General features: G+C 34.4%; 2 protein-coding genes across 3 annotated transcripts; both read left to right on the top strand.

The window, feature by feature from the left end:
- Positions 1-1,867: 1,867 nt before the first annotated feature.
- On the top strand, positions 1,868-10,919 carry LOC120184017. 2 transcript variants are annotated; one of them, XM_039188595.1, is made up of 12 exons: positions 1,868-2,208; positions 2,609-2,685; positions 3,097-3,903; positions 4,452-4,537; positions 4,654-4,748; positions 4,832-5,140; positions 5,223-5,720; positions 5,882-6,524; positions 6,667-6,897; positions 7,018-7,142; positions 8,753-9,096; positions 9,563-10,919. In XM_039188595.1, exons 1-12 carry the CDS (start codon positions 2,109-2,111, stop codon positions 10,652-10,654), a joined length of 4,407 nt encoding a protein of 1,468 aa, XP_039044526.1. In that variant the 5' UTR covers positions 1,868-2,108; the 3' UTR covers positions 10,655-10,919. The 2 variants fall into 2 exon arrangements, with proteins under 2 accessions (XP_039044526.1, XP_039044527.1); XM_039188596.1 differs by lacking the exon at positions 1,868-2,208 and having other exon boundaries at positions 2,611-2,696; positions 8,753-9,129.
- Positions 10,920-11,864: 945 nt separating this feature from the next.
- On the top strand, positions 11,865-14,872 carry LOC120183980. Its single transcript, XM_039188559.1, has 5 exons — positions 11,865-11,930; positions 12,928-13,057; positions 13,911-14,004; positions 14,521-14,601; positions 14,698-14,872. Exons 1-5 carry the CDS (start codon positions 11,897-11,899, stop codon positions 14,833-14,835), a joined length of 477 nt encoding a protein of 158 aa, XP_039044490.1. The 5' UTR covers positions 11,865-11,896; the 3' UTR covers positions 14,836-14,872.
- The last annotated feature ends 1,424 nt before the right edge of the window (positions 14,873-16,296 follow it).

The following is a 16,296-nucleotide window of genomic DNA, read 5'->3' as shown; positions in this document are numbered from 1 at the left end:
CTTTCGTAATACTTTGAATGAACCCAGCTTGGTTATTCATCACCTGCAAAGAGTGGGGCCTGATTTTCTTCAGCTTGTCCTCCATTTCAACTTTCTTTTTTGACTTGTAAATTTGTGGTGGTTGATGTAGGGATAGACATAGTTCGGATTTTCGGTTCATCTAATTCGATATGAAAAATTTATATATATTTTTATTTAAATTTGACCTTTAATCGGGATTAGGGTAATTTTACTCGATCTGAAATTCAATCTGACTTTTGAGATTAAATCCGGCTCCAATCTAACCCGAAATAATATAAGATTATTAATTTTATTCAAAACAATAGGGGCATAATTGGAAAAAAAAATATAAAGATGTGTATTACAATTATCCTTAAATATGTAATGTATAATTATGTTATTTTTTTTGGGTCGGATTGGATATATTTTTTCCACCCTAAACTCGAACCCGACAAACTTTATTTTTTAAAGAAACTGGATCTAATAGAATCGGATCGAGTCGAAATCCGTCGATTTTGGATTTGTACCCATCCTTAGGTTGATGTGAGATCAATGGGAAATTTAAAAATATTTTGAGGATAGATTCAATATATTTATATATATTTAATGATTTTTTTTCATGGGAGAATACAAATAAAATTTTGTAAATATTATCAGTAAAATAGATAACTACTTGTTCACCCTGAACTATACTTGCATTTGCCAATAATGGCGGATCCAGAAATTTTTTAGGGTAGACAAACATATATTAATAATATAAATTTTTTGATACGATAAAGTTTCAAGGTAGGTACCATAGAATTTCAGGGTGGATACAAATATATTAATGAAGAAAACTTCAAATTTTAAAGAAGAAAATTCGAATTTTAGAAAATTTCATAATGAGCACGTGCCTATCCTATTATCAACGTGCCTCCGTCACTGTGCATATGTGTGGGATGATGATAATGATATGTTTTAAGTATTGAATTTATAGAGTTTGTAAATATAAAGAGTTAAATTTGTTGAGAATTTTTAAATCGAGATCAAATTAATAGAATATATAAATTTTAATAATTAAATATGTTATTATATAAAACTATGTCACCATTTTGTGTTATTTTTTAATGATAGATATTTAAAATAGAATAAATAACAATATTAATGATTAAAATGATAATTTTCATGATTAGATGGCAAAAACAAAAATTTAGTAATAGTTAAAGCTGATAAAATATGTAATTTTTGTTAAAAATTAAATTGAGTGGCTTAAACGATAGTTCAAATTTTAGTCTAATTTAGCTTTTAGGGTGAACTATGCCTTTAGTACCCAAACTATTGGTTTTGTTTCGTTTTAGTATCTAAATTTTTAATTTATTTTAAATCATACATAATGTTTAATTTTCATTTCATTTTAGTACCTAAACTTTCAATTTTAAACGGAGTACTAAAATAAAACAAATTAAAAATGTAGATATTAAAACGGATCAAAACTGATAGATTTTAGGGTGCATTTTATTCAAAATATCATATCCACACTGTAAATCTAATTATCTATATTTTATATTAATTAATTGATTGCGAATTATGCAGACGCGTATTGATTATAATTGTACGTATATATCTAACAATGAATTGATTAGAGTACAATGATATTTATAAAGCGGAGAAAATACAGAAACAGTGGAGAGGTTTTGCCCACATTTTGAGAAAATCTAGTGAAGGAAGAGAGAGGTAAATTTATGTATTTATTTTAAAGATTCTAAGGTTTTTTTTAATTGTAATTTATGATCAGAGGTTTTGATTCTGTATTTACCATTTCCAAGAATTTTCTCATACCATCGATATATGAAGAGAAAAAAATAAAGAAAAACGCGATTTTTTTTATAAAAATTTGAAAATTTTTGATTTGTTGCGGTGTTTTGATTTGTATTTTCATGTTTATTTTGTGATTTTTTGGGGTTCAGATTGACGGAGAGGATACCTGAAGTGGAAATTGGGGGAATTGTGATTGAAATAGGAATCGGGAACCTTCCTTTGCGGTAAAATAGGGAGGTAGGGAGAATCGAGAGAGATAAGGAGAGAAATTAGTTTGATGTACAATTTGCATTTGGATCGTTTGCTCGGCGATGGCGGCAGCGGGAGCAGCAGCTGTTTTGGCGAGGCGGAGGGAGCGGCCTGTTGAGGAGCTTTTCAATGCGACGGAGAAAACCTATGAACCAGTAACATGTACAATTATGTTTTCTTTTCTTTTTAAATTAGGTTTTTGTTTAATCTTAATCAACTTAAACATTTGGATATTGTATTCAGTTTTTCTTTTCGAATTGTTTAAATTAGTTGTAGAATATGTGAAAATATGGTTAATATTTAATCTGAAATATGCTGTATCAGTCCATTGTGATGTTGAATAGCCTATGTTGGGAATTAGGGTTTTGGGTTCTATTTAGAAATTGGGTATATTTCTTAACTTGCTTGTTGTACTGTTAGGCTTCTATGGAGTTCAGATGCTACTTTTTGTTTATGTGGTTTTAGATGTTATAGAATTATATCACTTTTAGTGGAAGGGATTATATTCTCCGCATTCTGTTTAATGATGCTTTATTTGATTCAGTTTGATGTGATTTTTTAGATCACACCTGTTTAAGAGAGTTTTACTGCATGCAAGGGCCTTTGGATGATATAGATCAAAGTATCCAGAAGAATATAGTGAGAACAGGGTAATCTTCAATCTATGTTCTTGAACTCACTGTTTATTTCTTGTTAATAAATTTTGTTAGTTTAATGTTTTAAGTTGAAAGAAGGAAGAACATATATTACTTTGAACTTTATGTTGTTATGGTTACCTTTAAAATTTTCTTCATGGAGTGTTTTGAGAACTACGAGGATGAAGAGATTGGAGGGAAGAATGAAAGAAAATTAGGGTATTTTCCCATTCATATGCTTTCTTGGAATGACATAGAAATGGAATGCAAGAAAATGATGTACCTACTACTTCGTTTTTATGTCATCTCCAAATCCTTTTTGTTTTGCTGGATTCAAATTTGATCACTAAGATAACAAATGCACTTAATATTTTCCATTTGCTGGATTCATTATTTGTTTTACTTTTTATCTTAGGTACCAAAAACTATAAAAAGATTAATTAGGCAGTACATGAGTCAAAAGGTTCGTGCAAAAGCAGAATCTGGAATCTGCAACGTGTGCTCTGCTCCTTGTTCATCTTGTATGCACTTAAGCATAGCTCAGATGGGATCAAAGAGTGTTGAGTTTTCTGATGAAACTGATCATGTTGCTGTTGCAAATCAGTATTCTATCAATGAGGATAAAACAGGTGACAGCTTATACCATAGCCCCAGCGAGGCAAGTGACTTACTCAATGTCAATTCAAGTCACGATTCCTACTCTGAAAATTTAGAAAGTAAAGCAGCTGCACGACCATCTTCCAAAGTTGTTGAAAGCCATGTTGATAGTATATTATGTGCTGGTAGAGCCAGTGATGCTAATATAGCTTTCAGTTATTGTAGCAAGGATTTAGACTGTAAGAATTCATATCATAGTTCAGCAACAGTTTGTTGTTTAGGATGTGGAAAGGTGCCCTCTTCCCAGAAGCTAGACTTGTCAGAACTACCTTCTATGAAGGAGGTTGATTCTGGAAGTAGTTCACCTAGGATCCAAATTCCATATTCACATTCTGGAAGCATCAAGAGTTCTGTTGGAGGCGGCAGACCTGAGATTTCTCCCAAAATCCATCCCAAGTTAGAAGCAGATATTGATGACAATAGTGAGGACCCACTGGATAAAACTGGGAGAAGTTTGAAGGAAAATGAGTTAGACGAGTCTGTGATGTTATCTGACAAGCGGGAGTCTCCTTTGAAAGCAGCTTCTCTGGATGAGGGTTATGAGTCTGATGTCTCTGAACATGATGTAAGTAACTTTATGTTTTTTTTTATGAGACTGTATGAAGTGTGCACGCATGATCGAGACTATATTTTCCTAGGACCAACACTGTGTAAGTTGGCTGTTTAGATTAATTTAGTTGATTTGAGGGTAAAGGTATTGAAAATACCATATTTTAATTGGTTTTACATTTGCACTTGTAGTGCTGGTGCCATCCTAGGAGAATGTAAGTGGTGATTATGATATTCTTGAACTTATTGTAAGGTTCTGGCGCAAGGCAGATTCCTCACTCTTTTAGGTGTCATTAAATGAATGTTTTAATGGTAACAAGTGCTTTGAAAATGATTAGGAAGTCCCTAAACTTGTTAAGTGGTTTAAGATTATTAATTGGGCTCCATCATAATTATATACTTAAAATAGAAGAGTTCCTTTTCTTTTTTACCTTGTGGGATCGGCACATTTGTTCTCTCTCTCTGTCTGTCTGTCTGTCTCTCTCTCTCTCTCTCTCTTAAATTTATTATGTCAATAAGTTTTTCTGATTTATCTTTTCTTGTTTCCCGATTTTTCTTGAATAGGTTAAGGTATGTGATATCTGTGGGGATGCAGGACGAGAAGATTTGCTTGCAATATGTAGCAAGTGCACCGATGGTGCAGAGCACACGTATGTGTACAAATCCCTTAAGTCATATGGTTGTCATCAGTTTTTATTGCATTTCTATTTAATTGTCTGTATCTATATTCAATGTTGAGTTTTATGATATTGATGCTATTAATCAGTTACTGTATGCGAGAAATGCTTCGGAAAGTTCCGGAAGGTGATTGGCTCTGTGAAGAATGCAAGCTGGCTGAGGAAACTGAAAGCCCGAGACAAGGTTAGTTATCAAACAGATGTAATAAAAATGACACCCAGGCAACTCTTGCCTGTGCTGACATATTTTTGCAATTGTATTTCAAGGTTTGAATGCTGAGGGAAAAAAGGCAAAAAAACTTGGCTCAAGTACACGTATCTTAGGTAAGAGACATGTTGAAAAACTAGAGGGTGCTTTGGCTCCAAAAAGGCAGGCTGTTGAAACAAATATGGGATCACCAAAATCATTGGGCCCCAACAGAGTATCTTCCTTGTCTCGAGAGGGTTCATTTAAGAACTTAGATAAGGGGAAAGTGAGGCCATCTCCGCAGATTTCTGTTGGCAACCATTCTGGTAATGATGTGCCAGAAGCTGTATCCTCTCCGACTTCTACTCCACAGCTGCGAACACCAAAGAGTGAGTGAATTGATTTTGTTGTCTAAATACCCACACCTATATTTGTTGTTTTAACATTTCCATACTGTTCTCATTGTTACAGAGAGCTTAATGAAATGGAATTCATTCAACACTTTAAATTCCAAACCTAAAGGGAAGCTTGTAGATGAGGTTGTTCTTCAGAAATGTAAAAGTGCTAGAGAACATGCATCACTTGATAGCAAGGAGGAACCTGCTAGACAGATGGGAAAATCAACGTCATTTAAATCTGGTAACTCTGGACGGTTAAATGCTGGGGAATCAAATTTTAAATTGCTATCATCTAAATATCCTCATGTTCAAGATCTGAAAGGTTTAAAGCAAGTCAAAGAGCGGATGTCATTAGAAAGGAAAAAGATCTCGAAATTGGATCAATCTAGTCCTACCATTGTGACACCTAAGGTTGATCAGAAACAGACACCTCGTGCTGATGTAACTTCTCATTCATCTGCAATCAACCACCGGGAAACGAAGGCAGTTCAGTCTGATGGAAGACCAAATACTTTATCAAGATCAACTAGCAGTCTAGCTCGTAAAGGTGTTGGAAATGCAGTTTCTTCTGGTATGTTGTGACATTCTGATGGTGGGACTACTATTTTTTTTTATTTTCTTAAGTCCTCTCTATAATTAGAATGCTTTGTTATGTATTCTGCTTTTACCTCATATTCTTTGTTTTCTTTCAGTTGATTCCGGCAACTTAAGAGCATTTTTCTTATTTTGCAGCTGTTTCATCCACCAATGGACGCATTTCTTCTGAACAGAAGTTAAACCATGTGAGTCTGAAGGAGGAAACCTCATCAAGTTCTTCACAGGTGTTTGAGAGACAGCCTAGTAACGTTAATGGAATTGTGTCGGATGGCCTTACTCAGACAATAGATTCAACAAACCAGAGCGAGAAATCAAGGGAGAGTGCTGTTAGTCAATCCTCTAAAAGAGTTCCATGTCTAAAATGCAAAGAGATGGGTGATGCAGCTGAATGTTGTTCAATCTGTCTGGCTTCTGGTGCTGATCAGTCTGCTTCTAGAACTTCTATAGAGGAGACAAATAAAGGCAATAAGCTAAAAGCTGCAATTGAGGCAGCTATGCGTTTGAAGCCTGTAATATGTGAAAGAACTTCTCAAGATCTATCATCAGTTTGCAGTAAGGCAAAGATTTCTGTTGAAGATACGTATGAACCTCAAGCACATCTTTGCAATCAGGCTTCCACTGGTAATATGAAGCTGCTTAATTCACATTCCACTGATGCTGTCTATGTAGTTTCTTCTGTTGGCAATCTTTCAATCAGAGATTTCCGTGCCCCTCCTTTAGCCACAATATCTGCTGTCTCAATGATGTCAGCCATCCCAGAACATGAGTACATCTGGCAGTAGGATTCTTGTCCCTATATTTAACTGTTCTCTCTTTTGGTTAAAAAGATGCTCCATTTAGGTTCATTTTCATATATTGCTTCAGCATACCTTTCCTTGAGATGTTTCTTGAATGTGATAGATTTTGTTACTTTTATGCAGGGGTGGTTTTGATGTGAATAAGCATGGAAAACCTCCTGAGTTTTCTGATGGTATTCAAGCCCACATCTCAACTCTTGCATCACCTAAAGTGCTGGATGTTGTCAAGACATTTCCCCGCAAAGTTTCATTGACTGAAGTGCCTCGCTTGAGCACTTGGCCGGCACAGTTTCATAACGGTAGTCCTAAAGAAGATAATATTGCTTTATACTTCTTTGCCAAGGACCTTGAAAGGTAGATTTTGAATATACCTTCCCCGCCCTCCTTTGTCCTTGTTTTTCTAGTTTGGGTTGATTATTGATGCAATTTCATGGTTCAGTTTTTTAAAATTTATTCCGGCTCCTTATTCTGCAGTTATGAGAAGAACTACAAGATGCTTTTGGATAACATGGTCAAGAATGATCTTGCCCTCAAAGGAAATTTTGGAGGTGTTGAGCTTTTGATATTTCCCTCCAATCAGCTTCCTGAACATTGCCAGAGTAAGGATTGTTATAATTGAGATATTCAGATCAAGTGTAGTTCCCTGTGATTTTACATTTGGTTGGATTATATGCTCTACCCAAGATTCACGACAAGGAAAGGATAAAGGATATGTCTGTTTGACTGCACCATACTGGCTTTTTTGGTACTGATCAGGCGTGGTCATGGGGGCTAATTTTGATATTTGCATCTCCAAATATAAATTGCTATGACTCAAAGATCTCAGTCCTTAATCGTTTTGCATGGATATGGAAATTGCATGGTTTTAGTAACCCCCTAATGTGCTCTCAAACTTCACTTAGATTTTTTAGCATTGAACTCAGAAATATTTTGAGAAAAATTAAACGGAACATTAGTAGGTTTGAAAGGATATTGAACTCAGAATTTTTTGCATTTCCCCTCTATATAGAGATTATAAGTGGATTAATGGACACAGGAAAAAAAGGTTCTTTTGGGTTTATAACCTTTGCATAAGGCGACACAGGAAACATCTGTTGGTACTTAATGATTTCCTTTTCTTTTGTCAACCACTGTGCTTCATGCTGTATTAGAGCATGTTCAGAGTACGGTAGGTTTGATTAGAAAGTAGCAATTTGTTTGCAAACTATAGATTTGCTGTTGCGAGTAATTGCTCTTTATTTAGCACATTTTCTGCACTTTTGATGTGGGTTTGGGATTTTACTATTTGATTTTGGTTTGATATCATTGATTGGTATGTTACCATGTACACAATGTATTTAAACGAACATCGTATGGCTTCATTTTGTCTCGTGTAGATCATTTATTTAGAATTTTTAAGTCTTACTGAGCTGTTTTCACCCCCTGCATGGCTTCCTGTTTCTGCATTAACACAAGTCAGAATCAACAGCATTTTAATCCCAAATTAGTGAGGACAGATTATATGCATCCTTTTTCTTCCATTCCACCTATTTAATGTGACTATATAGGCGATTCTTAAATCTGAAATCGATGGCTCCCCCACCTATCTGTTAGCTTATGCACAGAACATTATATCATTCTCTTAAAGTGTACTTGACAGGATTGGACAAATATTTTTTATATGCCCTTTACAACTGTGAACTCTTCTAGATCGATTATGCTTTGTCTCTTAGGGTGTGCTTAGTTTAGTAGAAGTGGGTGTGCTTCGTAGGAAAGAAAATAGGAAAGCTTATTAACAAAAACCCACTCGAAGTAGAAAAGAAAATCCGAGTAGTCTAAGTCAAGTGTGTATATTTACAAGATCATCCTTTGATTTCAAATTTTATTTTTTAATCTTAACTTGCAAAGGGTCTAATGGCATTTTTATTTTATTTACTCTCGTTTTTCAACCATGCTAACAATGGGTGTAAAGAAAGTTATTTTTCCTTCTGTCTTTACTACCAAGCACACTAAAGGAAAGAAAAAATGTTTTATATCCTTCTGTTTTTCCTTCTCTAGTTTTCCATATTTTGATATTCTTTACATCCTACCAAGCAAAGCCCTTGTTTTCAGATTAGTTTCTGTTTCTTTTGAATTTGTATGATTACCTGTTTTGTATGTTCAATACATTTTATTCTCTTCTTTAGATGGGAAAAAAGCATGCTAAAACTTTCTGATTTTTGGTTTGCAGGGTGGAATAACTTATTGTTCCTCTGGGGTGTTTTCAAGGGAAGGAAGGCAAACCGTTCAAATTCCTCAAAGAGTGTGTGCAATTCTGATGCAAGTACGGTAGCTTTGGAGAGACAAATATATACTGATAGTCCACAGCCGGTGGTTAATGGATCGGCTACTTGTGACAGTTCGTGCAATGTGACCACTGCTGTTGAAAAGACATGTATCTGTACAGATAGTGTCAGTGATAATAAGGCTTCTTCTTTTGAGCAGACATATGGTGGTATAAAAGCAAAATTGAAGGACCAAGAGAGCAAAGTTGACCCCAAATTCTTGTCTAGAATTGCAACAAGCAGCACAGAGGTAAATCCAAAAATGAAATGCACTAGTACTCTGGTAATGTGTTCTTCTTTCAATATGTTTTACTTAAATTACTGTCAAGACGATGTTTTGTTATAGTTGGTTTGTTTTTTCAGTTCTTGTCATTGTTTGCTAACCTTAAAACCTACAAGGAGATATAGAATGTTATTAAGTGACATGATCAAATCAACAGGAAATCAATATAATCTTGTTTAAGAAGGGATCTAATTCTTTATTTCTTTGCTTGTCGATGAATGTGTGGTGCTTCAAATGGCTTATAAATTTCAAGTTTTTCTCTGATTCTATTCAGTTTCAAGGTTGAAAGAAGTGTCGTTATTTCAAAGATTTCTTCAGTTTATTTATGGATGTGTGTGGAATTTTTATCTTATTATGCTGAACAGATTCTCTTTTTGGATAGACTGAAACAAATTTTATTTATTTATTTGACACTTTTGCCATTATTTTACAGGAAGAGAGCAAATTTCCTGACTGTGGATCTGACCCCGATCTTACACCTTGCCTTCAAGCTACCGAAACCAATACTGGTTCTTTCGAAGTTGAGGAGGGGGAAATGCATATGGCAGAAGGTTATCCATCTCTAAAAGATCGCCCTCCTGGAAAACCAAAGGTAGTTGTTGAGGAGAAGGTTGATGGGAATTGTGTCAAAGTCGAGGATTCAAAGGATAACGGGTGTGCTGATCTGAAGACTTCTTTAAATACAGATTTCGACTGCTGGCAATATTACCCATCTCTAAAAGATCGATCTACTGGAAAACAAGTTGCGGTTGTTGAGGAGAAGCTTGACAGGGATTCTGTTAAAATTAGTGATTCAAAGGATGGTTGTGCTGATGGGAAGACTTCATCAACTATAGATCGCGGGTCTTGGCAATTGAATCATCGGAAACGCCCATACATCGATCTCACAGAACCAGTTTCTGAAGTTTCTACCGTTACATGTCAAAAAATGCCATGGAGTGAGGCAACACGAATTCCTGTAGATAGGGGGAATGATAATAAAAAGCTGAAGATGGGTTTCAGCAAAATATACCAATATAGCAGTGCTAGAGATCAAGTTCCTTTTAGTGATAGTTTAGCATCAAATAGACAAAATCCAGGTTCTCTCTCTTCATTAGAAGAGAGGAGATGTGACTTTGCCTGTCAAGAAAAGTTAATCCCCGAAGATCTGGGGAACAGTGAAAGTTTCTTCTTGCCCATGGATTCACGCCTTGCCGGTGAACACCGAGTTCATGACGTCTCTCCCAATCTTGAACTTGCTTTGGGGGCCGAGACGAGTCCACCAAACAAGGGAATCCTGCCTTTCTTTGTTGGAGCAATAGACGAAAGTGACAACCAGAACAAACTGCATAATAAGGTAACCAGCAAGCAAGAGGAGGAGGATGTATCTGCCCCCCTCTCCCTCTCCCTATCCCTCTCCCTTTCTTTCCCTTTCCAGGAGAAGGAACGGGATGCGAAACCCGTCCCTAAACCAGAGCAGCAGTTGCCCGAAAGGCATCCTGTGAATACTTCGCTGCTACTATTTCGGGGCTTCCCGGAAAAATAGGCTTATGGTGAGGTTCTTAGGATTTTGTGTGCTGCATGAATGTGGTGAAAATGTAGACTATGGTCTTGCATTGGGGTTTGTAGGAGAATTCAAATTCCCATCTGTTCATAACCCATACAGAACTTAGCAATCAACTTCTCATACTGTTGTTTTTTGGTTTCCTTTTCTCGACTGCATAGACAGACGGCTGTTTGTATATAAAGATATCGAAAGCCGGCTTACTTCGGAATATCGACAAAAAATTTGCAAACCAATGCTTTGATCAGTTGTTTTTCCCCCTCAGATGTTTTCTGTACCTCTTTGCTTACTGAGTTTCCTCATTGGTGTTGAAGCTGCCTGCCTACCCTTTCTCCCCCTTTGCTTTTAAAAGGAAAATAGGGTGTGTACCGTGTAGTATTTTGATGTTCAAAATCGAACATAACTTTATAAATGATTTAATCACTCATCTAATTTGAGACGTTTTATAAAATGATAAAAGAATAGTGAGAAAATTAAAATATCTGACAGATTGTTTTGTTATACAATTTTGATTATATCGGTAAATTATTTTTTTATTAAAGAGGAGATTTAATTATATTTTATCATCGACAAATCAATTGAAAAACTAATATCATAAAAGTCTTTATGCAAGTGTCAAACTGACTCTAAACTTACTAAAAGTCTTAAAAATTGTGTCACAAGAATAAAAAAAATATGTTATAATAACAGAGAAAATATATGCCACAAATATAGAGATTTTTGTTCAAAATAAAAAAAAAAACTTGAGAAAAAAAAAGCATAAAAGAATTTAGATTAAAATAATTTAAAAAGACTAGGCAAGACTTAATCTAAGTGTCAGTAAAAAATAGCTGTCACTTTTTTCTATATATATATATATGGGGTAAGGGGAGGTAAGATAGTAGGTTACCTTCAACACCAGGATGAGAGCAGTTTCCGTAAGAGACTTCCGAATTATGAAATGCCCTTCGTGAGACTCGATCCCACGACCTCAAGGTTAAGAACCTTGTGCTCTACCAATTGAACTGGATGGTCATTAAAAAGTGAAAAAATAATTAAAAATTCTGACGTGGCTAAAATATTTCCACGTAATCTATTCAGGAAAAATCCTCATAAAATCTTTCTTTAGAGGAAGGGCATGTTCGTAAATAAGAAACTAAAGAGGTTTTATAATCCCCCCAAAAAAAAAGAGAAAAAAGAAAAATCTTGCCAACTTCCCTTCGCTTTCTCTCAACTACAGCGCTCATGGCTTACTGTTTGGCTCCCGTTTCCATCTCAGGTTTTTCAATTTTATCAATTATATTTTAATTTCCATTTCTGAGTGTAGTTATCATGTAAACTTAATCATTTGATATATTGATTGCTTCCGTTTCTCTTTTTTTAATCATTTTATTTGGATATTTAATACGCCTTATCATCCTGTATATTTTTAGCTGATTTTCTGCCTGGAGAAGTAGTTTAGTTAGCGATACTGGTTCTTTATCTGTATTTGGAGAATCAAATCTGCATACTCATGTTTTCTCGTGTTTGCATGTGTTGGACACTGATGCTTTAGAAAAATGACTAGTTCGGGCACTATAGCCTTTTGCGAGTAACTAATTAAGTTGAGTTCGTCGGATGAAGTTCGAGGTTGCTAATTTCTATGCCGAAGGTTCAACAAAAAAATAGTAAATACTTAAGGAAAGGAAAGACTAGAAATATATATGGTTTAAGTTTGATATTTGATTCGGTATGTTTATTTTAGTTTTTTTAGAGCATTATGTTATTAAGGTTTGAAAGAACATAAAGGATAAAAAAAACCATATGCAGATGTGCTTCAAATTTGTTTCGTGATTTAGCATGTTTATTTTAGTTTGTTCAAGTGATTAAAGCTTGAAACAACATGCTCGTATTGCATTTCTTGTCGGTAAGGATAGCAATGTACTTCTGTCACATTCTTTGTTATTTTGATTTGATTGGAAATGCAAATTTTAAGAATAGAAATCTGTTTCTTTTTTATTTTTACTTTTCGATTGGAGTTCTGATGGTTTTCCTTTATATCAAATTCTTATAGTTTTGGGTTCAAAATTGACAAAAAGAAGATTCTAGGATTCAAATGCCATAAATTATGAGAAAAATAAACCATATACCTAACATCCAAAAATGAATTCATTGGTTTCTTTATCGTACCGACTGATCTTGGGGCATGTGATGGGTTGCTATTAACATATGAAATAATGATTTTTTGATGAGTTCTTGCTTCATGCTCACTATTATTCCTTTCTTGGTTTATATAGGTGGTTCTCATCTCAAGGCAGGTGAAGTTTGGTTCCCTAAGTCCAGCACCTTTGGGAAAAGACCAAATCTGGCAGTTCAAAGGAAAACAATTCCGTTGAAACGTCAGTTTTCAGTTTCTGCACAGTATCGGTATGTCTTTCTGTATTTCAGTCCACTTGAAATAAGCTTAGATGCGAATTCATGTTTCTAATAAGAGTATGCATGAAAGGGGTAAGCCAAACCTATGATTCTGAATTATTGGTACTCGAGCCACGTATCTCTAATGGTTTTGTGTTAGAACTAGATTGAGCACATGCTGTGTTTTAGGATGACATACATGCCAAACCCCTTGTTTTACTAAGCCTCCTTGATACAGATTTGCTAAACCAGAAATCTGTGAAATAGATGCCCTGGAATTTTCACAATTTTGAGATAAATATAGGGAAAAAATCTGAAATCTGATTGTCAAAAACATCAAAACATAAGTCACAATATCAATATCCAAGAGTCTCAGGTTCAGTAAATCCTGTCAGTGGAGTTTCTTTGGTTTCATTGTTGATTTTCATTTTGAATAGTGATGTAAATAGAAACATTTCCAGCAAACAATATCTCAGACCCTTGTTACTACTAATACTTAGTAATGCTTAAAGCTGTTGATAGGATGATTTCTCTGTAATAAATTCTCTTTGATGCTGAACAACCTTACCCTATTCTCTCCATGCTCAACACTAAAAGGATTTAAAACATAGAGCCATCTGAATTACTCTTTGTTTTTCACTTTCCATGTGTCTTTCTTTCTTTCTCCTGAATGTTCTTAAGCTGATTCTTTACTCGTAACAAGAAGGGAAAAAGGAAAAGCTGATTATTTATTGCTTTGGATGTTGTGCTATGTTTAGATTTATTCGAGTAGGATTTTGCAAATTGCATATGTTGTTTTTGTCCCATCCATTACTAATGCTTCTAATTTCTTCTCATCATTTGTTGTTAACCCTGATACGTGCAGCAGTGACAGCAGGGGCGGAGGAATTGATTTCGTTGCCGGTTTTCTTTTAGGAGGTGCCATATTTGGTACTTTGGGATATATTTTCGCACCACAGGTGATTAATAGCTGCTTTCAGTCTCTAAATTTCCTGAAAATATATCTAATTAATGACCTGAAATCGAATGAAAGTTCCCTCGTAGTAGTGCATTTGTGTTCTTGTTGAAAGCGTTACCTATCATCTAAGAAAAATCAACTTAGTTCATCTGTATTTTAACTGAATCATATTATAGTACTGTTTCATGCTTTCTTGTCTTATCATAGAGCTTTAATTGCATTACTACTACTATGTTGGATGTGATGTTATATACAGGTAACGTTGGAATTAATATATTCAGTTTGTAGAAAGTCGTCCCTTGTATTTTAAGAACTTTTGCAAGTTCATATCCTATATCTATGTTCGGATACAAGCCAAATATGGTTGCTTAAAAATAAAAATGAAGAGTCGAAGCCACATATATGGAATGATATCTGCTGTTCTTTCTGTTCCGTGAATGGTCGCCTTTTTTGCTTTCTTTATTTGAAATCATTGTCATCAGGTTAAAACCTCCTCTCGTTTGTTGTTTCGATTCAGATTAGAAGATCCCTGCTAAACGAAGATGAATACGGATTCCGTAAGGCGAAGCGACCGATATACTATGAAGAAGGTTTAGAGGTAATTAGGCTCTACTTTTATTCGCTATTATGTTCTTCAGTGTTGCCCTGCACTCTTTATATTAATTCTCAACCTTTCTTACTTTATCGAAAGCAGAAAACCAGGGAGACCCTGAATGAAAAAATCAGCCAGCTCAACACGGCCATCGACAATGTGTCCTCCCGATTGCGAGGCGGGAATAACACACCTACTGTTCTGGCGGAGGCCGACCCCGAAGTAGAAGCTACCATGTGAGAGACTCATTCGGGATTGAAACAGGTAGGTTCTACCATTAGTTGTTTGAAAATTACATACGGAACTATGCAGTTCTGATACTATATTTTAATTTTGTTGCTTATTGAAACCATTAGTGTAATTAGAAGCTTGTGGCTAAGCATTGTCATTATTTGTTATTACGTAGTCCCCAGCTTGGGACAAGAGAGACAGGGATGGATCGAGGGGTGGGGATATTGCACCTAGATATCTTCGTATTTCTTTTCATCGATGATTTAATTTTGTACCCTCCCAAATTTTTAAATTTTGCACCCTCTAAATTTCTAATATAATTCCGTAAAAGTTCGTACATCTAACGTAAATTCATACTTCCATCCTCATATAGAGATTGTAAGTGTTGGATTCAATTTCAAATCGAAGGTGTTTATAGTATTTACATTTTAAATAGGGTAACCTATGCCAATAGTTTATTTCATAACTTTTAATAGTCGGAGACTTAACAAAACAACGTCCTATAGTTAGGGTATCATTTGTGTACTTTACCCTAAAATTTAAACAGAAAAATTAAACTACGTAAATCATATACATATGTAAAACTATATTAATAATTTATTAATTTAAGAAAAATAACGTTTTACCTTCTTTTTTTTTTTCATTTAACTTCTTTTATTTTATGTTATTTAATATTGTTTACAAAGTATTTGTGCATATATTTTTATTAAATATAATATTCAAATAGTAAAAGAATAAATTTTATTTTCACTAGGTGGCGTTTGGTTCGTTGGAATGTTTATGAGGGAATTGAAATCTATGAAGGAATTAGAATCTGTAGGAATTGGAATCCAATTCCATATTATGTTTGGTTGGCAGGAATATTCTGTTTGGTTCGCAGACATGTCAGATGAATTTGATTTTAGTAATGTAAAATGACATAATTGTCCTTCTTGTTTTTTTGCTTTATTTTAGTTTATTTTACAACTTACATGTAGTAATATATTATAAAAAATTAAAAAATATTAAATTTTCATTTTATTGATTGATTATTCATTTCAATAAATTATAAAAATCATACTAATAAACATTATAAGTTAAAATCATCGCAATCAAAATATGTTAATAAGTTACCAAAAGATAGAGTAATATTTCGATACATTCCAATTGAAGTATGTTAATTAGTTACAAAAAAATATACCAAAAACTATTTTTATTCAATATATAAATTAGAAACTCGACCCGACACGACTCAAAATAATAAAAAAAATATTTTTATTCAATAAAAACATTGACTTAATTGAAAAAATTATATATAGAGGGATATATTATTGTAATTATTCCTAAATATATAAGGTAAAATTATATATTTTCGGGTTGGTCCATTTTTTTCATCCTAAACCCGAACCCGACCTGACCCGAATATCACACTTAAAAAAACCCGACCCTACTCGACCCGACCCGAAAAAAATAAAGTTTCATCCGACCCGA

The sequence above is a fragment of the Hibiscus syriacus genome, unplaced genomic scaffold (assembly GCF_006381635.1).
Source record: "Hibiscus syriacus cultivar Baekdansim isolate YM2019G1 unplaced genomic scaffold, ASM638163v2 tig00112856_pilon, whole genome shotgun sequence".
NCBI lineage: Eukaryota > Viridiplantae > Streptophyta > Magnoliopsida > Malvales > Malvaceae > Hibiscus > Hibiscus syriacus.
This window is presented reverse-complemented; position numbering and strand designations above follow the sequence as displayed.